The 27,031-nt window shown below is 32.4% G+C and overlaps 1 protein-coding gene across 1 annotated transcript in view; it reads left to right on the top strand.

The window, feature by feature from the left end:
* LOC114756225 (probable leucine-rich repeat receptor-like protein kinase At1g35710) overlaps positions 1-26,780 on the top strand; it is a 64,038-nt gene extending 37,258 nt beyond the window's left edge. Inside the window, exons 7-15 of the mRNA XM_028945163.1 lie at positions 15,326-15,401; positions 15,497-15,567; positions 15,667-15,738; positions 15,835-15,906; positions 19,959-20,030; positions 20,296-20,367; positions 25,901-25,972; positions 26,050-26,121; positions 26,200-26,780. Coding sequence (XP_028800996.1) covers positions 15,326-15,401; positions 15,497-15,567; positions 15,667-15,738; positions 15,835-15,906; positions 19,959-20,030; positions 20,296-20,367; positions 25,901-25,972; positions 26,050-26,121; positions 26,200-26,306 — 686 coding nt within the window. The 3' untranslated portion in view covers positions 26,307-26,780. The remainder of the gene's footprint in view (positions 1-15,325; positions 15,402-15,496; positions 15,568-15,666; positions 15,739-15,834; positions 15,907-19,958; positions 20,031-20,295; positions 20,368-25,900; positions 25,973-26,049; positions 26,122-26,199) is intronic.
* Positions 26,781-27,031: the final 251 nt, after the last annotated feature.

The following is a 27,031-nucleotide window of genomic DNA, read 5'->3' as shown; positions in this document are numbered from 1 at the left end:
CCATTACCAAACAAACAGTAAAATATTAAGCTAATTTGGTGGCTGAGTTATTGTGCTTTTGACAGCCCATTCTTTTTATAAGAATTTAGTAACAACATGGTATGAAAGGGGAAAACAAAAGAAAGAAGGAAAGTATTCCTTGTAGTTTTCAATTAAACTTAGTAATAGGAACTGGGTCAAGTGAAAGGTGTTAGTCCCTCATAATGTGACGAACCAATGTTTGAATCTCTGATGCCAGAAGTGCCTACATTTAATGCTTAATAGTGTCTCGAATAAGATTACCTCTAAGAAGAGAATACTTAAGCTTTAGGGAAAAATATAAACTCAGTAAACTTAACTAAGGTCGTTAGAGTTTATCTATTAGAATTTGGATGCTTGTAGTTTAAACTCCCTCTGCCAATAATTAACTATGTTGATATGGCTTAATGGTGTTAAAAATAAGTATGTGACAAATGATTTCAGTTAAAAAAATTGCCTAAAACTACTTGAAGATTTTAAAATTTTAAAATTAACTAAAATAATTTTAGTCAATAAATAAATAAATAAAAATATCAATGAAATCAAGTCTTCTCATCACACACGTTATGTTTATGTCCATTTGTTTTGAGGAGGCGGCCACATACTCCAGCGGGCTTGATGTCGACGGCGCCTTATATAAAAGAGGGGGGCTTTAAAATCTGGAAAAAAAAGAGTATAAAATTGTGTAATTGTGCTATCAAAATAAAAAGCAGCAAAATAGATAATATATTGAAACGTCGTGTGAATAAGCCCACCACATTGATTAATAAAGTGTTTCGGTAAAAACTTATAAAGTATTTTTTAGGCAAACCAAACATCAATTTAAAGAAAAAGTGCAACGCTGGCAAAAAAATAAAAAAAGGCAAACATGTTTATTTCTTGCTTCTGCTATTTTTAATAATGGGAAATAAACTTGCTCAGCCTTCCTCATTAGAATAACAACTTTCCTAAATTGGCTTTCATGCTACTTTTGGTGATCAATCTTTCATTAACTAATGATGAAGAGCTGTCTTAATTGTCATCCTATAACTTTGAAAAAATATTTATGTTAAGAGGGGATATTTTGATCAAAATAAAACTTTAAAAATCAATCTTAATGGTCAACTATTAGTTGGATAGATGGAAATGAAATCTCAAATATATAAAAGCAGTTTTTGTGATATACATTTTAATTTCAAAAAAAATTTATATACATTTTTAAAATAAAGGAGATATTTCTATAATTTGGATAAAACAAAAAGATAGGTAATATATTTTACTCTTAAATTTAATAGGGAAAATGCCAAACAGTATTATTATTTTCTTTTAGTAAACTTACTTTGAGTTAACTTTCATTTTGCTTCTTTTTCTTTCCCTATATGCGAGTAATAAGTAAACTGACAGAGGAGTACAAGCAAGGAATAAAAAACCGGATCGGACATTAAATCGGTTAAGGTAGTGGTTTAAAGATCAGTTGATCGGATCGGGGTCAACTCGAGGTCCAACCAATCATATTAAAATAATATAATTTAATTAAAAATAACAAAATATAACAACATTAATAATCACTAATAACAAAATATATCGAAATATAACAATAGTTTGATTATAATAATAATAAAGTATAATAACATTAAGAATTTTGATCTTTATTGTTTATCATTAACTAAACTTAATAATCATTGATACCAAAATCATCATTAAAATTCATTTAAATCTATGGGGGTGAGATATTAGAAGCTGAATGAAAAAAAAAAAAAACCAATAACAATATAATCATCCAAACTGGTTTATTACTGGTTCACACCGGTTTTCACTAGTTCACTCTGCTTTGACTAGTTCACTACTGGTTCAATTTCCCGCCGGTTTAATATTCAAACCGAATCGGACCACTGGTAAACCAACTAGTTCGATCCCGTTTTTTTGTTCTCTGAGTACAAGTGAAGTGATGGAGACTTTAGTGTTGACTTGGACGGTTGAGAATCATCATTTCATCCCAATAAGGCAGCCAGTTAAGCTTTTGTCCATATAAAGACTTTGCGGTTGCATTCATTTTCTGTGATAATCACTTTATGCAAGCAAAATTAATGAAAGATGGGTGTAATGATATTGGTACTTCTATTATGCTTTGCTACAGCTTTCTCCCAACAGATTAATATGATAGAAGAGAAACTTGCTCTACTTCGCACCAAAACTTTTCATACCCTTGTTACTGAGAAGAGATATATTGCAATGATTTTGGAAGCGTTGTTATGATGAATCAACCACGGATCCCTCCACAGCACCCTTAGCTAGAAGATCTCAACCTCACTGCATTTCCCAACCTACAATATTTGATACTTAAAGGAAGGGGTTTGATAGATGCCATTCCACCTCCAATAGGATCTCTTCATAGATTCATTTACTTGGACTTGTCTTATAACAATCTTACTGGTGAGTTAGTTATATGCCTTCTACTTTCACTCTTACCTTGCAAAATTCACTCAGTTTCAAAATGTTATATCTACCTCCACAAATCTAATATATCTATTTACAACTAAAATTCCAATATAGATAGGAGCTCTTCAAAATCTTATTATTGTTTATTTATTTCAAAACAATCTTGCTAGTATAAATTAATTAACATTTACCCTTAGTTACCAAAACTCACTCATATACTAGCAAGTTACTATTTATTCTAGCTTTTGTCGGTGACCTTTTATGCATCACTTGGATTATGAGAACTATGTCTGTGAACTTCGGTTATCTAGGTTTTAAAATATTGATGATCTATCAATCCCTTTTTCTGAAATTTCAGAAAAATACAAAATAGAAGGAGGCAAAATTAACAGAAGAGACTGAAAACCAAGCTAATTTTTTGTAGCTAAGTTATCGGATTTTGGATATCCCAAATGTTTGCTCACAAGTTTTTTTCAGGACACTTGTAATAGGAACCAGTTTAAAGTGCTTATGGCAGGAATGATCACCATGATACTCATCATTGCAATGACATTATATATGTATAATTGTAGTTTCAACAATTTAAATTTATAATTTTTTAACAAATGATTTTTAAGCAAGTAAAAAATTAATTTCTTGAAAATGTGAATAATTAAGATGTTATTTGTATTTTAAATTTTTTCACAGATAAAAATATAAAATTATTTAAAACGTAAAAATAAAATTATATTAAATCGAGATCGTTCAATTTTATTTTGAATGATTCAGATTCCCAAACTGAATCTCCTGTATAAGGGGTGAGCTCTATCTACCCATTAATTCTCTAATAAGTATTCCTTCATTTGATTCTTTTTATAAGGCTTTATTAACAACTTTGTATAAATATAAAGATTTAGTTAAAATTAATTAAAGTTGTTAACATTTCAAACTTACCAAAAATCGTTGTGTCAAATATACACAAACACACACATATATATCAATGAAGTCAACTCTTCCCATCACACCGTCATGATTATATCCATTTGTCGTGAGGGATACTCCAACTTTGACGTTGATGATGGCTTGCAAACAAGGTGTTTAGAAATTAGGACGTAGAAAAAGAAGTTGTAAAGTTGTGTAAGTTTTGTGATATCAAATTAAAAGCACCAGCCAAATATATAATACCCCCTCTGATCAACTGGTGGAATAGCTACGACTCTTCAGCCGACCATTGTGATGAATGGGATGCCATATATATTGCAATGATAATGGAAGTGATATTTAATTTATTACATGTTATAACTAAAGCATATAGCATGTGGTTTTAAAGTAAAAGCAAATGTCAAAAGTACCCACTCCTTACACTCTTATAATAAAGAGTACCATCAATTTATGTTAAAACTGAACTTGAATTGCTTCTTATCGAACACTCTACCCTTCCACTTGGAAACATTTTCCTAAATAATCGTTAAGCTTAGAAAATTGATTTATCTTTCTAGAAAACAAGTTTTATAATAAAGATTACTCAAATGTATCTTATAGTGCTGTTATGGAATAGTTTCAAAAGGTAGGGAAAATTTTCTAGGCACCCAATTTACTAGGTTCCTATTTTAGGCGTTGTTACCATTTCTAATAGAAATATCTGAAGTGGAGGATTTAACATCAAAGCGCCAAATAACAAGAGAGAGAATCAAGAGGTTACAAGATCCATTACCTAAGACTTATATGCAGATAAAGGAAGCAAATGAAGCCTTATTAGAAGGCAATGATAAGAGCTTTTTATCTAAAAATTAATAAATATTGCACAAAAAAATAATAAATAGTGGTATATTAGGCTTACATTTGGAACTTTACTTTTTTAAACTCCATCACACCTATTAGTTGTTAAATATATGGCTATATATTGCAAAGACGAGGAGACAGATACATAGATCATTTACTAGTGTGTGGAAATAATTTAGAATTTTTTAAAAAAAAATATAAGGGAGCTGGCAGGCGCAGCTACTTTCAGCCTTCATCACCGTAGGTTGGCCCGTATCGACATTGCTAGCCCGCTTCACTAGCTCTAGATCAATAGACTATACCTTTGTATCCAATTGTACCCATTCCACACGTTATATTTTGGGAAAATTATGGTGGAGTCCCACATAAATAATTCAATTATTAAAAAGTTTCTTGATTAGTTAATAGGTCATGATTTGGTTTTTTTAATACGTCTGAGCTTATCATTATTACATACTGATTTGTCTCCAACAATATTCTCATTGATGTCTGTTGATGTCATTTTTGTCATTATTTTTGTGAGAATTTATTAGGGAGAATTATGATAAGGTTCAAAGAAAAAAGAAGATAATTATTAGTTAGTCCTCATGACAGATGAGTAGTTGTCATTTATCACTCTGAAAGTTATTATTGCATGCTGTACTAGTAAATCCTCTAGTAAGTATGGATGTGGAGAGGATTTACTCCCTGTCATTAACAGCAAAAAACCAGGAACAAACACCTGGCGCGGAATTCGTAACACTTGGCAGAATGTCCTGGATGGTCTGCAAAACTATCAGGATAGAGATGGAAACAATAGGGTCAAATGGAAGTGGACCAAAAGTGGCGAATTCACGGTCAAGTCGGCTTACCTCTCTCTACTGAAAACCACTGAACCATCGGCCAGGAGGTGGGATCCTATCTGGAAAATCAAAACACCTCAACGCTGCAAAACCTTTGCTTGGCTCCTTACTCATGAACGGCTTGTGACAAATAAAATGAAGTGGAAAAGAGGGCTTCATGTGGACGGCGCGTGCGACATATGCAGAGATTGCTTGGAAGATGAGATTCACGTCCTAAGAGACTGCAAAGAAAGCAAAATCCTCTGGGAGACTATCGTGAAACAAGAACTAAAGCAAGCTTTCTTCGAAGGCAACCTTCACGATTGGCTACATCTCAATTGGAAAACTGACATGGGCAGGACAAATAGAAACTGGCAGAGTCTCTTCATAGTAATCTGTTGGCTGTTATGGAAATGCAGAAATGAACGGGTGCACTCAAACAGGGAAACAAAGGGAGGTGCTATCCATGCCCGAGCCGTAGCAATTTTAAATTGCATGACCTCAAATACAAGGAAACTGGCAGGAACAAAGATGAATGTAAGCAATGATCACAACGAGAAGGCAGCAGATCACCAAGGTAAGCCATCTGTCTTTGTGGATGGCGCATACTCCCGCATAACGAAACAAGCTGGATGTGGTGGTGTGCTCATAAACAGTGATGGTAGCGTGCTAGAAGGCTTCTTTCATAATCTCCAATACGGTGATGCCCTCACAGCTGAAATTTGGGCATGTCTCCTAGGCTTGAAAAGAGCTTGGGACCTGGGTCTCAGAGAATTCACCCTCAAGAGCGACTCAACTGAAGCCATTGATGCAATCAAGAATGAAACCCCTGAAACTCACGAAGACTGGGCAGTGATTCGGGAAACAAAGGAAATGCTACAGCGTCACTGGACCGTTGAATTGAAGCACATCAGTCGTGAAGCAAACACTCAAGCTGACTTCCTTGCAAAGAAAGCACTGCAATGTGCCCCAGGCCTGCAAATCCTTAGCGCGGAAAGCTTCATCGTCTGCATGAGGAAGGCCCCACCTAATTTTGTCTTTTCTTCCGTTTATATCAAAAAAAAAAAAAAACTAGTATTATATTTTTCACTTGGAACTTCATGGCAATTCTCTCAATTTATTATCTTTTTTTTTTGCCTGGCAATTTATTATCACTTATCCAATTGAGGCTATAATAATCAAGGTACTAAAAACCGGACCCACAACTGAACCGATCAAGACAATGGATCAGTCCAGAGCCAAACTAGGGGTCAAACAGGTGAGAAATAAAAAAAATTAATTTCAATGTTCACTAACAACTAGATATCAATTTAATATCTTGAATCACTAGTAAAATAATCACATCCTTACAATTTCTTATAATATCATACTACTAAAATCACTAAATATTCATCCCAACAAAATATCAAAATAGATATATGATAATAAAATATTCCTCCCTATAATTATCCAATCACTAAGTCCTAATTATCAACAGCTTTTAAAAAAGTATCATCAAAATAATTTTTTTTTTTAAAAAAGGGGGGACTTGAGTTAACCCACCAAACCGGGCAGGTCACCCTGGTTCAGTTCGGGTCACACCGGATCATCGTGAACTCATTTCACAGACTCAACAGACAACAAGACCGGTTACCTGGCCGATTCACTAGTTTCCGGTCCAAACCAGCCAGTCCAGTCCCGTTTTCAATACCATGATAATAATTGAAGTTATCTCTTCCAATCATTCTAACATTTACTGTGGTTTAGATTACTTTCTTGATATAGCTACATTTATTTTCCCTTTTAATCTTTGTTTTAAGTTGCTTCTTACACAAATTAAGAGAATGTATTAATGCTTAACCAGGTTGTTGGTATTATTTAATCTTTTTTTTTTGGGTAAAAAGTATTCTACTTATCACTTTATTACTTTACAATAACAAATTATGGAATAAAAACTGAATAATAATTCTATATAGTTTCACATAATTAAGATAAAAAAACTGTCATACTCGTAAAATCTACTCATAAAAAGAAAAAAAAAACGCGTTTGGAATGGTCTTTAAGACCAGACCATAATAATAGTAGTTGTAGACTTTTGAATCTTTTGCAGTTTTGCATGAATTGTAAGAGACGAGTAACATCCTGCAATAAATTATTGGTCACAAAATTTTGACCGTGATTTACAAAGAAATTACTACCCTCCTGTTTTCCATATGCGTGCCTACTTAAGAAGAAATTGATGGTCCGTTATCCATATTTATTTGTTCTTATCTAAGAAAAAGAACACACAAATTAATCTTTTAATAATTAGGTTCCAAAAATTCTCTGTTGAACGATGAGTTACAAATATTTATTTAAACAGCAACAAATATAAGAATCTCGGTTTTAATAGTAAATAACTGAGAATAACTTAAGACTTAAATACCTTATTTACAACTCATATTCTTATAGGTGTAACTCATCTTTTAGTAATGTTTTTTAGATATAAAAAGTTAATGTTTTCAGGCATGAGTTTCCCTTCTACATTTTTATGATATTTTTATATTCTTTTAGTTATATAGTACATTTATCTTCTTCTTTTTTTTCTTCTTTTTTGGTTGGGGACACTTGAGCACTGCACACAGAACCCACTACAGGACATCAAAATCCCTAATCTCTAACTACTAATACAAATTTAATCATTACTATAACCAAAAAATCAGGAGTTAGCATAATTTTAGTTTGCATCTTTAAACTTTCAACCCATAACCTTACATAAAAAAATATTTAAAGATGTTCAAGCTTGTTTTTTTTTCAATGAAAAGGGCAGCTGAGTAGGTACTAAAGGCCTAGGATTATATTACAGGGGATATCAAACCTGTGACCTTTCTTTTAGAAAAGATTTTTTATATGCCATCGGACCACAACGCTATCATTTTAAAAATGTTCAAACCTTGTGTTTGATCAACCAGAAGCTGCGGATACCATTTAGGCCACTAGAGATGGTCATTATGTTAAGGCTAAGCTTGACCTATTTGGTAGAAGTTCATGAAGGGTGGTAGTTTTTTCCAAAACAATTAATTAGAAAAAAATTTAGGCATTTCTAATTAATTGTCATCCACTTCATGTGAATCTATTTAGGATATTCGAGAGTTTATTGTATTCCAATTCCAATTATGTGGGACCTAATAGACTAGTTTTGTATTTTATTATGCCCTTCTCACACGTTACGTTTATTTCCATTACTTTAATTGGGATGTTCTCTAAAGACTTTTGACTTTAATGTGTGCCCGTCTTACACATCTTTAATAATGAGTTTGTTTTTTTTGAATTTTCATAGGACCTCTATATGTATTGTGGTATTCATTTCACGTTTAGCAATCTCTTGTCTATTTTTACCATACAAGACTTTAATATTGACGAAGACCATTAACAATGATATTCTTTTTTTATTCTTCTTTGATTTTTCAAAAAAGAAGGGAGAAAAAACTCTACTATCTATTACAATTATTACCGTCATCTATTCTCACAAATTATATACATACAAAGTTAAAAAAAACAATTTGATATACAGATGAAATCCGCGTGAAGAGAGAAACTGGTTTCCATAGTGTTTATACTCTCTCCGATCCTAATTATAAGAGCTAGTTGACTAATCTGAAGAGATTAAAAAAATAAGTTAAATTAGTTATTTGTAATAAATATATGTTGTCTTTCTTAAAATATCCTTGCTAATCAAATGTATTGGCTAGAAATGTTATCATTAGAAGGACTACCTAGGAAAAAAATGTATAAATATGATAGATAAAATAGATTGTGATCTTATATTTAGGACTAAAATAAAAGTCAAACAAGATTTTATATGAAGGACCGGAGGTAGTATTTTTTATGGTTAAGGATCAAAAATATATATGAAAATATACTAAAACTTCACGCAACATCGTGAATATTTTTTGGGTTCAAATTGACTAATTCAAATTTAAAAAGAGCTCAATAATGCCAATGCTATCAAAATTAACAAATGTCTCTTTTTTAGCAATGGGACCCATGATTTTTTTTAAGTGAAAGAAACAAAATACCTCTAATTAAAACAAAAAAAAGTCAAGGGTTAAAAAAGTTGATGTTTTCAGGCGCGAGTTTCCCTTCTACATTTTTATGATATTTTTGTATTCTTATAGAGTACATTTATCTTCTTCTTTTTCTCTTCTTTTCTGGTTGGGGACACTTGAGCACTGCACACAGAACCACAACAGGACATTGAAATCCCTAATCTGCAACTACTAATATAGATTTAAGCATTACTATAAACAAAAAATCAGGAGTTAGCATAATTTTAGTTTGCATCTTTAAACTTCCAACCCATAACCTTACACAAAAAATTATTTAAAGATGTTCAAGCTTTTTTTTTTTCCAATGAAAAGGGACAGCTGAGTAGGTAATAAAGGCCTAGGATTACATTGCAGGGGATATCAAACCTGTGACCTTCCTTTTAGAAAAGAGTTTTCATATGCCACTAGAACACAACACTATTATTTTAAAAATGTTCAAACTTTGTGTTTGATCAACTGAAGCTGCGGATACCATTTAGACTACTAGAGATAGACATTATGTTAAGGCTAAGCTTGACCCATTTGGTAGAAGTTCATGGAGGGTGGTAGTTTTTTCCAAAACAATTAATTAGAAAAAATTTAGGCATTTCTAATTAATTGTCATCCACTTAATTCATGTGAATCTATTTAGCATACTTGAGAGTTTATTGTATTCCTATTCCAATTATGTGGGACCCAATAGACTAGTTTTGTATTTTATTATGCCCTTCTCACACGTTACGTTTATGTCCATTGTCTTAATTTGGATGTTTTCCAAAGACTTTTGACTCTAATGTGTGCCCGTCTTACACATTTTTAATAATGAGTTTGCTTTTTTTGAATTTTCATAGGACCTCTATACGTATTGTGGTGTTCATCTCACGTTTAGCAATCTCTCGTCCATTTTTACCATACAAGACTTTAATATTGACGAAGACCATTAACAATGATATTCTTTTTTTATTCTTCTTTGATTTTTCAAAAAAGAAGGGGGGGGGAAACTCTACTATCTATTACAATTATTACCGTCATCTATTCTCATAGATTATATACGTACAAAGTTTAAAAAAAAACATTTTGTTAACTAGATTAAATCCGTGTGGAGAGAAAAACTAGTATTCATAGTGTCTATATTTTTTTTGGGTTAAGGGTCAAAAATATATATAAAAATATACTAAAACTCCACCCAACATTATGAATTTTTTTGGGTTCAAATTGACTAATTCAAATTTTAAAAAAGCTCAATAATGTCAATGCTATCAAAATTAACAAACGTCCCTTTTTTAGCAATGGGACCAATGATTTTTTTTTTAGTGAAAGTATCAAAATACCCCTAATTAAACCAAAAAAAAGTCAAGGGTCAAAAATACCCATAAACTTCATCAAACACCATATGATTTTTAATAAAAATACCAAAATACCACCAATTTCAAAAGGTTATTGCATTAGAGTGTATTAGAGATTATTAAGTATAATAAATTTTTATATCACCAATCTTTATAATTAAAAAAGATTATTAATCTTTTTCAATAAATTTTTTATTAGCCAATTTTTGTCAATAAAAACTAGCCTATTTTTATAGTTATTATATTCATTTATGGTTGAAAATATTCTAATAGCATAAATATTATACATAATAATTAAATATTTTTGTAACTACTAAAAATAGCCTTAAATTTTCTCAAAGAATTTAAACATAAACATAAAAGAAATTTCAGGTTGACTGTTAAATTTGATAACATAGACTAGAGAATAAACATACAGCTCCATGTATCGTTGATATAAGTAACTTATTTTCAAAAGATATCCATAATGTCTGCTCAAAAAAAAGATTGGGGATATAAATAACTTAACATTGTAGAGCAATGCAATTCAAGCTTAAACTTTTTTCATATTATTTATTTTAATTATAAAAATTTTGTTATAATTAATAATCTTTAACACACTCTAATACAATAGCCCTTCAAGATTGGGTGTATTTTGATACTTTTATAAATATTATATGGTGTTTGGTCAACTTTGAGTATAAGTTCATGTAACTCTTAATTTTTTTCCGTTTTAATTGAGGGTATTTTGGTATTTTTATTTTAAAAAATGTGGGTCCCACAACCAAAAAAACTGATGTTTGTTAATTTTAATGACGCTGACATTATTAATCTCTTTTTTAAACTTGGATTGGTAGACTTGATCACAAAGAAAGTTCATAGTGTTAAGTAAAGTTTGGGTATATTTTCATAAGTGTTTTTAACCTTTAGCCCCATTTTTATGATAAAAAAATGTACATATTTTGAGTAAAACAAAAGTGTGATAAATAATATCTAAAAGTCATTTTACAATTTATGATGTGAATAATTTAAATATGATGATCATAATACTAATAAATACCCTATCAGTTAATAACCAGAGTGAATAATGAAGTGCGCATAACTTTCATTGCAAAAGAGAAATAGAGATCACATAACAATACAAAAGAGTAACAAGTCTTTGAACTCTGTCATTTCAATATTTCTCCATGTAAAGACTCTGAGACTGCACTCATTTTGTAATCATCACTTTGTGGAAGGAAATTAAATAAAAGATAGGCGTCATAGTGGCATTTTTATTAAGCTTTCCGTAACAAAATCAAAATTTGTTCTTAAAAAAAAAAAAAAAAATCAAAACATTTTTTTTAAATTTTTCTGCCTTTTGTTTTACAAAATTAGGGAAGAGACGCAGAATATTATATTTCTGTTAATTATATCAGGTTAATAAAACAAACTAGTTTTGACCCTTCATTTCACCATTTTACGTATGGTTTTTGAAATAATGATTCTAACATTTTTTTAATTTATTTTTGGCATTCAAAACTTATTCTCAAAGGTAGTTGTAAAAACATAAAAGTTGAGTATAAAATCAAGCAAGCTTTTATTTTATTTACTTTCTGTTTTTTTTATTTTTAATAGTCAAAGTTAGTTAACACGTTTCTTTATAGGTCACTCAGAAGTTATAATTTTGTTTTTAAGAAAAATAAATTTATGCTTCTATAAAGACTCAGCCTTTGCACTCACTTGGTGATCACGTTGCATGAATCAGTGGCATTCTCCAAAATTATGTTGACTACTCCAACAATAAGCGCTGTGATAGTAATGGTGATTTTATGACTATGCCCTGCCATTACTTTCTTCAATAATATGGCCACCTCCATGATAGCAGAGGAGAAACATGCTCTGTTTCAGAGCAACTAGTGGTAAGAAAAGGTATATTTCCATGATTTGATTTGTCCTTCAAAATATAATCCTAAAAGTTAAAAATAATGGGTTCTTTAATTCGGAGTTCCATCAAACCACTATGCTGTGGTGTTCATCATCTCTTGTTTGGCAATTTCATGCCCATTTTCACTATAATAACTCCAAAGACTAAAGACTTTAATATTGACTAAGACCATTAATTAACAACTGAGGCAATCTCACATGATATGATTAGTCCATTTGCCGTTGGACCTACACACTCCAATGACTTTGACACACAGAAGGGAGATTCAATAATATTGCTCTATATATAAAGACTCTATGGATGCACTCATTTCATGATCGCTTTGTTGGAAATTGTGCCCTAGGGGCCAATCATTATGTTTTGAACATTGTTAATTTATGAATTTATTGATTACGTTATCATATTATTTGCATGTTTTCTGTGGTAACTATCCTTGGATAACTCATGGTTTATCCTAAATGTCCCTGGTCGGTCATCTATGTGGGAGCAAAGATGAAATAAGACCAGTATGACTTTAAAGATATATAGAGATATAAATTAAAGTCATAGGCACATGTAAGAGTACAAGGTGTTGGACCGACCCGCTATGAGAGAGCTGCATGGGGTAAGTCATAAGCTTCTCTCATATACAAACCATGTCACTGTGCCCTTTGACCTGAGATCATCATGGATTCATACATGAGAAACGCTTAGCTTTGACCTAGTCAAAAGTCACTTTTGACCAAGTGATCATAAAGACTATGTTCAGGCTTAGTGGTTTTTCATGCGTAGGAATGTGAATGGTCAAGATGGAATTTGTCCCTCACATTCGTAGAGAGACATTACTGGGCCCCTCGATGAGTGAGTCTGAGAAATGTATGGCCATACTATAATGGAAAGGTAGTTCCATTTCTATACTCAGACTACTCAGGGATCGAGAAAGTAACGGTCATGGATAGGAGGATGACGTTCTCCATGCCTCATCCATGACCAAAATGTCGTGAGACAAAAGGGACGTGATATGGTTGTATGAAAGGTTGCATCGTTCAATGATCCTCATATGATTTGGGTAGTCGTGATGTCTTGCTAGAGACCGCTTACGACTTGTGAGTCATTATAGTTAATGGCCCACTGCCAACTTCATATGGGCCTACAGGGTCGCACACAAAATAGCCCGACACGAGTTATGATATCCAGATTCATTGAATCTAAGATATGTCCAGATTCAATGAATAATATAGGGTGGACGTATATATATATATATATATATATAAATTGTTAGATTTAATTTATAAGGATAAATTAAATATATTCCGTCATCTCTTTATTAAATAAATAGGTGAATTAAATCTGTGAGACGGATTTAATTTAAACCATATTTATTTAATTGTTCTCTTATCTGATTAGGCAATATTTGATATTGTATTAATTTCGGAATTAATTTAGAGTTAATTTTGAAATTAAATATTATTAATTAAACCTATATAGCTACCAGGTGAATTAAATCTGTGAGACGGATTTAATTTAAACCATATTTATTTAATTGTTCTCTTATCTGATTAGGCAATATTTGATATTGTATTAATTTCGGAATTAATTTAGAGTTAATTTCGAAATTAAATATTATTAATTAAACCTATATAGCATCCTATATATTTGATATGAGGAGCTAGGGTTTGAGGAAGAGAGAACCAACAGATAAGTGACGGCCTAAGAGAGGAGAGAGGACGGATTCCTAAAACCCTAGACGGACATAGGCGCTAGCACGCCGTTCGAGGTTGAGGGCTACTCGTGTGGATACCGGTAGAGGAAGCCGACCGGAGTTGTCGACTTCGAACGACAAAGGAGGCGAGCAGAAGCATCCTGAACGGCCGAATCATCAAGTCACCAGGGAATCGAACGCCTAAAGGTAATGCTTCTTACTACCTGACTTAAACGCGATCGGTAGATCCGGGAAAGGGAATGAAAGTTTTAAAATTTCGAGTTGTTTCCGCTGCGCGTCGTTTTTCAATTCCCTTCACGCTTTGTGTAGACAAAGGAACTAAAGATGGGTGCAATGAGAGTGGTATTTTTATTATGCTTTGTTGTAATAACTTGCTTTCCTATTAATGGTGTAGCATCAATTGCCATGATAGAAGAGGAGAAACATGCTCTGCTTCAGACCAAATGGTGGAATTCCAGCAACAGTATACACAACTTGTCAGACCCTTGTCACTGGGAAGGCATATCTTGCAATGATTTTGGAAGCCTTGTTGACATGAATTATCAACTAATGACTACACAATACCATCATTTAGCATATTTCAATTTCACTGCATTTTCCAATCTAGAATGTCTCATATTTTCTGGAATGGGTTTGAAGGATACCATTCCAAGCCAGATATGATCCCTTCATAAACTTATCCTTCTAAACTTATCTCTTAACAGTCTTACTGGTAAGTTGTATCTTCTATACAATCCAAATTTAATTAATTCAAAAATATTATATTTACCACCACACAACCTAATACTTCTATTGACAAGGATTATTCCATCACAAATAGAAGCTCTTCAAAATCTTACTTATTTAGACTTGTCTTCTAATAGTCTTACTGTTGAGTTAGATATCTTTCATTTCTACTCTTGCAAATTCATTCAATTTTGAAATATTATATTTATTTCCACACAACGTAATACTTTTATTGATAGAGATCATTCCATCACAGATAGGATCTCTTCATAATTTGACTCATTTATACTTACCTTCTAATAATCTTACTTATGAGTTATATATCTTCCATTTCTACTATTACCTTGCAAATTCATTAAATTTTGAAATATTTTATTTACCTCCACACAACCTAATACCTCTATTGACAGGGATCATTCCATCACATATAAGATCTCTTTATAATCTGATTGAACTATACTTGCCTTATGACAGTCTTACTGTTGAGTTATATATCTTCCATTTCTGCTCTTAGCTTGTAAATTCATAAAATTTTGAAATATTGTATTTACCTCTACACAACCTAATACCTCTATTGACAGGGATTATTCCATCCCAAATAGGAGCTCTTCAAAATCTCACTTATCTGGACTTGTCCTTTAACAATCTTACCGGTGAGTTAGATATCTTCCATTTCTACTCTTACCTTGCAAATTTACTAAATTTTGAAATATTACACTTATCTCCTCACAACCTAATACCTCTATTGACAGGATTATTCCATCACAAATAGGAGCTCTTCAAAATCTCAATTATTTAGACTTTTCTTCTAACAGTCTTACTGGTGAGTTATATATCTTCCATTTCTACTCTTACCTTGCAAATTCACTAAATTTTGAAATATTGTACTTATCTCCCCACAACCTAATACCTCTATTGACAGGGATTATTCCATCACAAATAGGAGTTCTTCAAAATCTCAATTATCTGGACTTCTCTTCTAACAGTCTTACTGGTGAGTTATATATATTCCATTTCTACTCTTACCGTGCAAATTCACTAAATTTTGAAATATTTTAACCTCTACACAACTGAATACCTCTATTAACAGGGGTTATTCCATCACAAATAGGAACTCTTCAAAATCTCACTTATCTGGTCTTGTCTTTTAATAGTCTTATTGGTAAGTTATATATCTTTCATTTCTACTCTTATCTTGCAAATTCACTAAATTTTAGAATATTGTATTTATCTTCACACAACCTAATACTTTTATTGACAGGGATCATTCCATCACAGATAATATCTCTTCATAATCTGATTTGTCTGCACTTGTCTTATAACAGTCTTACTGGTGAGTTATATATCCTCCATTTCTACTCTTGCAAATTCACTCAATTTGGAAAAATTGTATCTGTAACATCTAGACTTTTGGGCTTAGAAGTATCAAAAGTAGCCTGAATTGGATAGGCTACCAGACCCCTTTTTAGCAGAAGTCACAAAGATGAGAAAGGAAGTCAAAGCAGTTTCAGGGACTAAACTGCAAAGTAAAAGTTTTTTAGGGGTTTCAGTATAATAAAGGTCAAAGACTCCAGTAAAGTCTCGAAGGCCTAGAGAGAGAGAAAAAGACTAGATATAGGCCAAAGGTTGAGTTAGAAGCCTCAAAGAAAGGATTATGTGAAGTTAAGTCCAACCAGGGACTAAACTGTAAATTCCGAAAGTTATAACCAACAGGGATAAAAATGGAAGAGTACACAGAGAATTCCAAGAAAATCCCAAAAAAAAAAAGGAAAATAATATTCTAAGACTCTTCTGTGAAGAGAAATGACAAAAATACCCCTGAGGCAGCTTAAATGGAATTTATGAGGTTATGGTCAGTAAAAAGTATACCATTTGAGGTAATTATTTAAAATAGCAAGAGACCTCAAAAATGTATACAAAAATGAGATTAAATGGTTGGAAGGTTGTACTAATTTATAAAATTAGTCCCGTAACGAAAAGGCCAGTGGAATGGCTTTAATAAATTAAAGAGCCGGTTTTGCCGATAAAAGGGTATTTTAGTAAACAATTTTTATACAAGGCTTAAAGGAAGTGTTATGGCCTGAGAAAATTCATAGATATTCTCTAGAATGAAGGGGAATTTATGGAGTAGACAGAAAAATTTTCTGAACTCTGGAAGGCCATAAAGAAAGCTGGAGAAACGTGGACCAAGTAAAGTCGGAGGAAGCTTATGAAACAAGTTTGATCCAATGGCTAGGATTTGATCTCCCTTTTCCTCCACCACTTTTATGACACTTGGCACTTTCTAGAAGAATTAGGTAAGCATGATGTAATAAGGTGATGCAATGATGATGCAAAAGTCTACTTGAACTTCCAAAATTGCCCTTACTCCTTCTTCTAGCTACCAAGGGCATTTTGGTTCATTCAAGCCAACTTTTTGGCTATAAATAGGCACTCTCCCTCACCCCATTTCGGCCAAGCTGATGAACATAAGGGGAAACTCTTGCAATTTTGATTCTTGAAGCTTAAATCAAGAGGAAGACACCTACTTTGATCAATCGAGTTTAGATCTGAGGTTAGTAAGTTGTTTCCTCTTGTTTATTGCTTTGAATCTTTGGTTTTATGGTTGAAAAATGTGAGATCCCCTAAGAGGAGGTGCTGGCCGAATTGACATAGGCTTAGGGGAGGATGATTTTGATGTTAGATCTAGCTAAAACACATGGATTAAAGGTTATATCAAGTGGATCTATGTGGAAATTGGAAGAATTACGTGCTGATTTGATGCCTATTTCGAATTAGTTACTGTGCATATCTGATTCTCAAATTTTTCATGCTTAAAGTACACTCTGTGAGCTTTATATCCATGGGTAGAACACTCCATTTGGATATGTGTACGATTTATGGTGATTTTTCAAATTTAGAGATTGAAATCTGGAAACAGTGCTGAACTTTTAGAAGAGTGTTGAATTCCGTACAATTTCGGTGCTGTTCAGCGTAGAATTGGTTCCTGAAACTATTTTTCCTTTAAATTTAACTTAAGTACCTTTCAGTGAGATTTGGAATCACTCAATTTGGATTTTTCTATATTTAATTATGAATTTTCAAAGTTGAGCAAAATATTCTAGAGATTCTGCGTGAACAGTACCTGCATACCAAAATTTCCAGATTTGATCTTCTTGAATATAAGGCCATTTAAAGTTATCCTAATTGACAAGAAATGGATCTTAAGGATGGGAAATGATAAGATTTATATTAGAAAAGCTAGAAAGAAAACCCTAAGACTAAGAGAAAGGGTTGAGGTCCAAGAAAGCTAGTCTTGAACTTTATATAATCGCTTGGTCCTAATGGGTTGTGTGACCAATGTGATTATGTTTAGGATCTTGGAACATCTAAGAGGATGTTTGATGATGTTGAGCGAAAGCTACCATGGTTGGAAAGTCAAGGGAGTCAAAGAAAAAGTGAAAGGAAAGCTTGAGGTGCAAGGTAGTGAACTTACCTATTGTCATTGCTTGATGTGGTATGCTTGTGTGTTGCCGTGTACATGTTATTGAATGTTATTGTGACATGTTTTAGCTGTTGTAATTGCTATTCATGATGAGTAGATTATGTCTCCATGGCCATGCATCAAGAAGTTAGCTTTGAGCATGCTAGTATGTCACTAATTAACAAGAGAATAAACAAGTTGCGTGTAGTGCATGAGCATCCATTTAGCATAATTAATATGGTATTGTTTGCTACTGAGATTCCCCCGAATCTCACCCCCCCTAACCAACCATTTAGGTCAATCAATGGTGGGCACTAATGGCATGAAAAGCAAGGAGAAGAAGTGGAGAGTTATTGATGCTAATGATTGATATTATTATTCAATGTATAATTCTCCTATGTTATGACTTATGTTGTGAATGCCATGCATTTAATTATAAAGCTTATGGTGTGTATAGGAATGTATGAGCATGAATGGGAAAAAGGAAGCCCATGTTAGGTATGCCAAAGAAATAAAAAGAATTAAAGTAAAGAGATGTTAAGGGATAAAACGTAGGTCATGAAGTAGTTAGTTTCAAGCTTCAGTTTGACCTATCATATGAATGAGTTAAGCTACGAAATTTGGTATAATTATAGTACACATCCCAATATTTAAAATGAGTGGTAATTCACCTCATTTGGATGTGTATACAAAGAGATATGAATTTTCAAAGTTAAGGCGCAGAATCTGGAAAGTCCAGATTTTACCAAACGAATAGTAATCTTAATCCAATAAACTATACATTTTCAGTGAGGATGAGTTTCATTTGAATGTTTTTCCCTTAAATAGTATTGAAAGAGATTTCCATAGAATTTTGGAACACCTCCATACGATTTTTCTAGAATTAGTTATGATTTTTTAAAGTTGGACCTATAATTTGAAAACTAGACAGTGAACAGTAATTTTCCAAAAATTAACGTCCAAATTGAAATTTTTAAGTGTAAGACCATCCAATATGGTCTGGAATGATTCTAAATGAATGCTAAGGTACTATATAAGTAAGGTATGATAGTATCTATCTCCACATAACCTAATACTTTTATTGACAGGGATCATCTTATCACAAATAGGATCTCTCCATAATCTAATTCATCTATACTTATCTTCTAACTATCTTACTTATAAGTTATATATCGTTCATTTCAACTCTTACCTTGTAAATTCATTCAATTTGAAAATATTATATTTACCCCTACACAACCTCATACCTTTATTGACAGGGATTATTCCATGCCAAATAGGAGTTCTTCAAAATCTCAATTTTCTGGACTTGCTCATTAGTTACATATCTTCCATGTTTACTCTTGCAAATTCTCTAAATTTTGGAATATTGTATTTATCTTCCCACAATATAATATCTCTATTGAGAGGGATTACTCAATCACAAATAGGAGCTCTCCAAAATCTCACTTATCTGAGCTTGTCTTCTAACAGTCTTACTAGCGAGTTATATATATTCCATTTCTACTCTTACCTTGATAATTCACTAAATTTTAGAATATTTTATTTACCTTCACACAACCTAATACCTCTATTGATAGGGATCATTCCATCACAGATAGAATCTCTTCATAATCTGACTGTACTATACTTGCGTAATAATAGTCTTACTGGTGATTTACATATCTTCCATTTCTGCTCTTAGCTTGCAAATTCACTAAATTTGGAAATATTGTATTTACTTCCACACAACCTAATACCTCTATTCACAGGGATTATTCCATCACAAATAGGAGCTCTTCAAAATCTCACTAATTTAAACTTGGCTTTTAATAATCTTACTGGTGAGTTATGTATCTTCCATTTCTACTCTTGCAAATTCACTCAATTTAGAAATATTGTATTTATCTCCATGCAACCGAATACTTTTATTGACAGGAATCATTCCATCACAAATAGGATCTCTTTATAATCTGATTCATCTATACTTATCTTTTAACTATCTTACTTATGAGTTATATATCTTCCATTTTTGCTCTTAGCTTGCAAAGTCACTAAATTTTGGTATATTGTATTTACCTCCACACAACCCAATACCTCTATTGACAGGGATTATTCCATTCCAAATAAGAGCTCTTCAAAATCTCACTTATTTGGACTTGTCTTGCAACAATCTTACTGGTGAGTTATGTATCTTCCATTTTTACTCTAGCAAATTCACTAAATTTTGAAATATTGCATTTATCTCTCTACAACCCAATACCTCTGTTGACAAGGAATATTCCGTCACAAATAGGAGCTCTTCAAGCTCTTCAAGAGACTCAATGTACATAAAACACTCATGAATTTAACAACACGCACAAGAAGGACTCAAGGCGCAGTAACCGCCCACAAACCCAACACAAAAATTCACCCCACTAAGACTTAGGGCACAAGAAACACAAGGTGCTCAACCCAACCCACAAGTCGTACACATAATAGTAACACATACAATAGAGTCTTATGGCCTCCAACCATTCTAATAGCAGTCCATCAAATACAGTTATCCAACAACCAAACCAAGGAAAGTATATATCAACAAAATCATGGGCCATAAGATGACAATATATATAACTTTACATGCCCAAACCAAAAGAGAAATACTAGGTTGTGCTTGCCTATGCCTCTAGTTGCTTCCCTTTATGCAGAGTCAAACTAGATGGCTCTCCTAAAAAGTATTGATGAATAATGGGGTGAGGCATAAAGTTTCAGTAACAGAGTATTAATTTGTCACATATATAAGTAGGATAGTAAGTTGATGAAGTAGTGCTTAAATATAATTTAAGTAATAAATGATGCTTTGATAAATACAACCACATGAAAGGAGTATATCTCACCATCCACAACCAAATTCATGCAAAAGTACACATATCCAACAACACAATAAAATATGCCCTCCCATCACCATATTCCTCCTTATGACTCCTTAAAAAGATTATGGGCTTTTTGTCCTGAGTAACTCAACCAAAGATCACCCCACTCACATCAACCAATGGGTTCCCTCCTGCACCTACACCACCCAAGAATGCACTATGGTGCAAGGGGTATCTACCCAAGAGCTCGTTTTCAACTTCGGGCCAAGAAAAATGAAGAACTACAGGGGTCTAACAAAAAAAAACCAAACACTATGATCAGTAGTGTAGGCATGCCACGCGGGCTTCAAGAACAATTATCCTCTACATAACAAAATCTCAATCTTTACATATGAGCCCCATGCATAGTCAAAATATATATTAAAAACATCATAGTTATGCAAAGTAAGATGATATAGCTTCAAACAAAGTACAACATATTTTCATTTTATTTTATAATATAATACTAGTATATCAAATTCAGCACCATAGAAAACATAATTCCCAATAAAATACAATTCAGGCGTAATTAAATTGACATACTTCCCACTTTACCAAAATTTATCACATAAAAAAATATATACTTTATTCATAGACATACTTTCACAAATTTATTTGAGAAAATAAAAGCATAGTAAACACCTTACAATCCAAAACATATATAAAATAAATTAACCCTGGTTACCTCTACTCCAAGCTTAACTCATAGCTTGAGAAAGAAAAGCACAAATTACAGACTCCGAAATACAAGATAATCTACAAATAATGTAGATACAATTTAATATACATACAAATAAATAACTTAAATTGCATAGGATTTATTATTAATAATATATGTATATGCATATTCACTACCCAAAAATTCTTACTTCAAATAACAATTTTTCTCTACCCAAATAACTCATTTAAATTATAAATAAATATTGATTTTATTTAATTGTGTAAAATTTTCAATTTATAACTTAAGTTTCTAGCTTAAAATTTTTTTCCAATAATATATCCTTAATCTATTTCATATTTTAAACCTATTAAAATCTTAATAATATATTAAATAACCCAAATAAGTTATTTAACTTAAATTTAATCATTAAAAACATCCTATATGCCTTAAATAATACAATTTTCAACTAAAATCTTAGTGCAAAATTTTCAAAACAATCAATGAATAAATATAAACTGATTAAAATTTCAATAATATATCAAACAACCCAAATAAATTATTTAACTTAATTTTAATTAGTATAAATATGATATATATATATATATATATATCATAAATGACAGATTTTTCAACAAAATAAATTTGATTTCAAATACCAAAAGTAATAAATGGACAAACCTGAACCAATTAAAATTAACTACATATTTACCTCTAAATTTCTATGGTTATCTATTGTCAAAACTCAATACTTCATACCTAAATCCCAAAATTTTTTCTAAACATTATAATGCTACTACTAATATAAAGCTCTAAATATATAGAAAATATTCAAAAAGAAAATTTAATAAAAAGAAGTACTTTTATGTACCTAAATGATCTGCAAAGCTTGTATTACTCTTCAAAATGTTAATGTTTCTCTCCTTGTCTCTCATCCTCTCTTTCTCTGATTCTCGTTCTCTTTCTCTTTCTCTTCTTTTCTCTGCCTAACACTTCCTCCTCTTATTTATCCTTCCCACTCAACCGTCTCATCCCATTTTTCTTTCATTATTTATTAACCTCCCCCGTTTTTCTTCTTCTTTTCTTACCTTTTCCACCGAATTTGGTGGAAAATGTGTGTTTTTTTTTTTAACTTTCTCTCTTTTTTTAATAAAGTATTATTATTTATAATAATAAAATATTATTATTTTATATGATGTAATTATTTTTTTGAAATCATAATACTTTTTTTTAATACGAAAATAACATTTAGGATGTTACAGCTCTCCCCATCTAAATAGAATTTTGTCTTCACAATTCATGACATGTAAGAAATATAGCAACACAACAACACTAAAGAAACAGATAATATCACCATACACATACTATCAACACACAAGATAGTACACAATTAGCACATCAACACATAAGAAAACAGATGTGGATAATTATGCCGCATTCACTCCTCGGTTTCCTAAGTGGCATCACCAGGAGACATGCCTTTCCAGAAAACCTTAAGTAACCGGATTGCTTTATTCTGGAGTTGCTTATCCTTGACATCTAGAATATGTTTGAGCTTAGCTCGAAAGGTGAGATTCTCTTGTAACTCAATCTCCTCAGTCTCGATTACATGAGATGGATCTGGATGATACTTCTTGAGTTGTGACACGTGAAAGCCATTGTGCTTATCAGAGAGATGTGATGGTAAAGCAATTCGATAAGTGACCAGTCCAATTCGCTCTAAAATCTCATAAGGTCCAAGATATCGAGGAGTCAGCTTCTTGGCCTTGATAGATCTACCAATACCAGTCACTGGTAAAACTTTCAAAAACACATAGTCACCCACTTCAAATTTCAAAGGCCTTCGCCATCGATCTACATAACTCTTCTAGCAACTCTGAGTGGTCATCAACCTCTATTTGATTAATTCAATTTTCTTTATGGTTGCATCCATAAAGTCAGGGCCAACAATAGTTCTTTTACTCAATTCAGTCCAACACAACAATGATTTACACTTTCTTCCATACAATGCTTCATAAGGTGCCATCTAGATGCTCGCATGATAACTATTATTATAGGTGAATTCTGTTAGTGGAAGATGGTGATCCCAACTACCCAAAAGTTCAAAAGGCACAACCCGTCAACATATCCTCGAGAGTTTGGATGGTCCTCTCAATTTGACTATCAGTTTGGGAATGATACACCATACTGAACTTCAACTTTGTGCGAAAGGCTTCTTGCATTGCCTTAGAGAAGTTCAAGTTGAACCTTGAATCTCGGTCTGATATGATATCTTTTGGTATCCTATGCAATCTCACAATCTCATCTATATACAATTAAGCGAGTTTTTCCATAGAATAAGTAGAGTTGATTGGGAGAAAGTAGGATGACTTTGTCAGTCTATCTACAATGACCCAAATTGCATCATAACCCATTAGAGTTTTGGACAAACCAGTGATAAAGTCCATTAAAATGCTATCCTATTTCCACTTAGGGATTTTCAAGTTTTGGATTAAACCTGATGGCTTTTGGTGTTCAATTTTGACATTCTCACAAGTCAAACCCTTGAGTACAAAATTAGTCATATCACACTTCATCCTGGGCCACCAATACTCTAACTTCAAATTATGGTACATCTTGGTTATTCAAGGTGAATGGTGTACTTAGTTCTATTGCCTCCTCAAGAATTGTCTTTTTCATTTCTTCATTATCTAGAACACAAATTCTTTTCTTGTACCTTAAGATTCTTTCGTCTCCAATTTCATAATGTGATATAACTCTATTTTCTAGTTCTCCTGTTACCCTAATTAATTCATCATCCTTTATTTGGCTATCTTCAACTCTTTAAAGAAGTCAAAGTCCCTAAGTACTGCATTTAGAGTAACAATCATCTCCATCATCTTACCTATAACTGGTATTTCTGTTAGCTCCTCTAGTAAGTGATGCTCTGTCACACTCATATAGAAAACATGAACTGTCTTATTACTCGATGCACCAGCCACCACATTAGCCTTCCCTGGATGGTACTTCAATTCAAAATCATAATCCGCTAAGAATTCCATCCATCTTCACTGATGATTATTTGACTTTTTCTGATCTACCAGGTACTTTAAGCTTTTTATGGTCACTGAAAATCTCAAACTACACACCATAAAGATAATGTCCCCAAATCTTTAAGGCAAACACAATTACTGCCAGTTCCAAGTCATGGTTGGGGTAATTCTCCTCATGAGGTCTCAATTGTTTGGATGCATAAACTACTGCCTTATTATCTTGCATCAATACACTGCACAAACCTTTCAAAGATGCATCCGTGTAAACCATATATGGTAGTGATGGTTCAAGCATAGTGAGGATAGTTGCCGTGGTCAACTTCATTTTCAACTCTTGAAATGCAGTTTCACACTTTTCTGTCCATACAAAAGGTTTGTCCTTCTTCATCAGCTTAGTTAGTGTCATGGCTATCTGAGAAAAGCTTTTAATGAAACGTCAGTAATACCCGGCTAACCCCACAAAGCTTCTTACTTTAATCATAGACTTGGAATTTTTCCATTTTAACACCACCTCTACTTTACTTGGATCCATGGCCATACCTTCGACAGATACCACATAACCAAAAAACTTTACCTCATTTAACCAAAACTCACACTTACTCAACTTGGCATACAACTTGTTCTCTCTTAATATTTGTAATACAATACTAAGGTGTTTACAATGCTCCTCCTCACTTTTTGAGTATATGAGGATATCATCAATGAAAACTATAACAAATTGATCTAAATAAGGCCTAAAAATTCTATTCATATAGTCCATAAACACCACTGGGTGTTTGTTAATCCAAAAGGCATCACTAGAAACTCGTAGTGACCATAGCAGATCTCAACTTCACTGAATTAGAAAGACTAAATTACTTAAATCTTTTTGGAATGGGGATAACAGGTACAACTTTAATTCAAATTGGAGCCTTTCATTCATTCATCCAATATTTACACTTGTCTTGCAATAATTTTACTTACTTCTACCAACCTTAATTATTTAGGATTACTCAATTTGAATAGAAACAATCTCTTGGAGTTGTTCATTCAACACTGGGTTTATGACAAATATAAAAGGCTTACATTTGTGCACACATTTATTCACTACATTATAAAAATATTATATTTGAATTTTCATAAAATGGTAACAGGTATCATTCCAACATATATAGGAGGTCTTCAAAATCTCAATTATTTGGACTTGTCTTGCAACAACCTTATAGGTGCCTTACCTTCCACCTTTCCCAACTCATATAATATAAAAAAATATTATATTTAAATTTTCATGGAATGGTGACAGGTATCATTCCAACTTATATAGGAGGTCTTCAAAATCTCAATTATTTGGACTTGTCTTACAACAACCTTACAGGTGCCCTACCTTCCACCTTTCCCAACTCATATAATATAAAAAAAATATTGTATTTAAATTTTCATGGAATGGTGACAGGTATCATTCCAACTCATATAGGAGACCTTCAAAATCTCAATTATTTGGACTTGTTTTGCAATAACCTTTCAGGTGTTCTACCTTCCAACCTTCCCAACTTTATTTAGAATAACTAGATTTGAGTAGAAACAAAAAAATCATTGGGGTCATTCTTTAAACTTTGGGTTTTATGACAAATCTCCACAGCTTATATTTATACTCAAATTTATTCACTACAGGTGGCATCCCTTCTTCAATTTTCGATTTGAGATATTTACAAGATTTTGATGTTTCTCAAAATCAATTAAGTGGCGGCATTCCAGAAAAATTAGGAAATTTCAATATTGGCTTTCACATAAATGTCTCCCAAAATAATCTGAGTGGAAACGTACCGGACATTTTGAACTACTTAGATGTTGATGTTAACTTTAGTCACAACAAATTCAATGGAATATTACCATCTATTATATGCAGTGAACCACCATCATGTAGCATTGATTTAAGCTACAATAGTATCTCTGGTAGCATACCCAGAGAATTTGGTAGGCTACAGTACATCAACTTGTCATACAATCTTCTTAGCGGCTATGTTCCAACTGAAATTTATAGCTCTTTTCATCATGACATTTTAAATGGTAATAAAGAATTACTTGGACCAGAGAAGATACATAAAGGCTTAAAGTCTTTGCTGAAAATCATTATTCCTTTCACAATTTTTCTTGTCATCACATTTGTTGTGGGTTTCGTCTTATTTGAATCATTCAAAAAGCACAAGAAATCCATAAGTAAGGCAAGAGAAGCAAAAAATGGGGATTTGTTTTCCATATGGAATTATGATGGAAAAATTGCATAT

This window comes from Neltuma alba, unplaced genomic scaffold (assembly GCF_004799145.2).
Source record: "Neltuma alba isolate B1F8T4 unplaced genomic scaffold, ASM479914v2 tig00010377_pilon, whole genome shotgun sequence".
In the NCBI taxonomy this organism is placed as follows: Eukaryota; Viridiplantae; Streptophyta; class Magnoliopsida; order Fabales; family Fabaceae; genus Neltuma; species Neltuma alba.
This window is presented reverse-complemented; position numbering and strand designations above follow the sequence as displayed.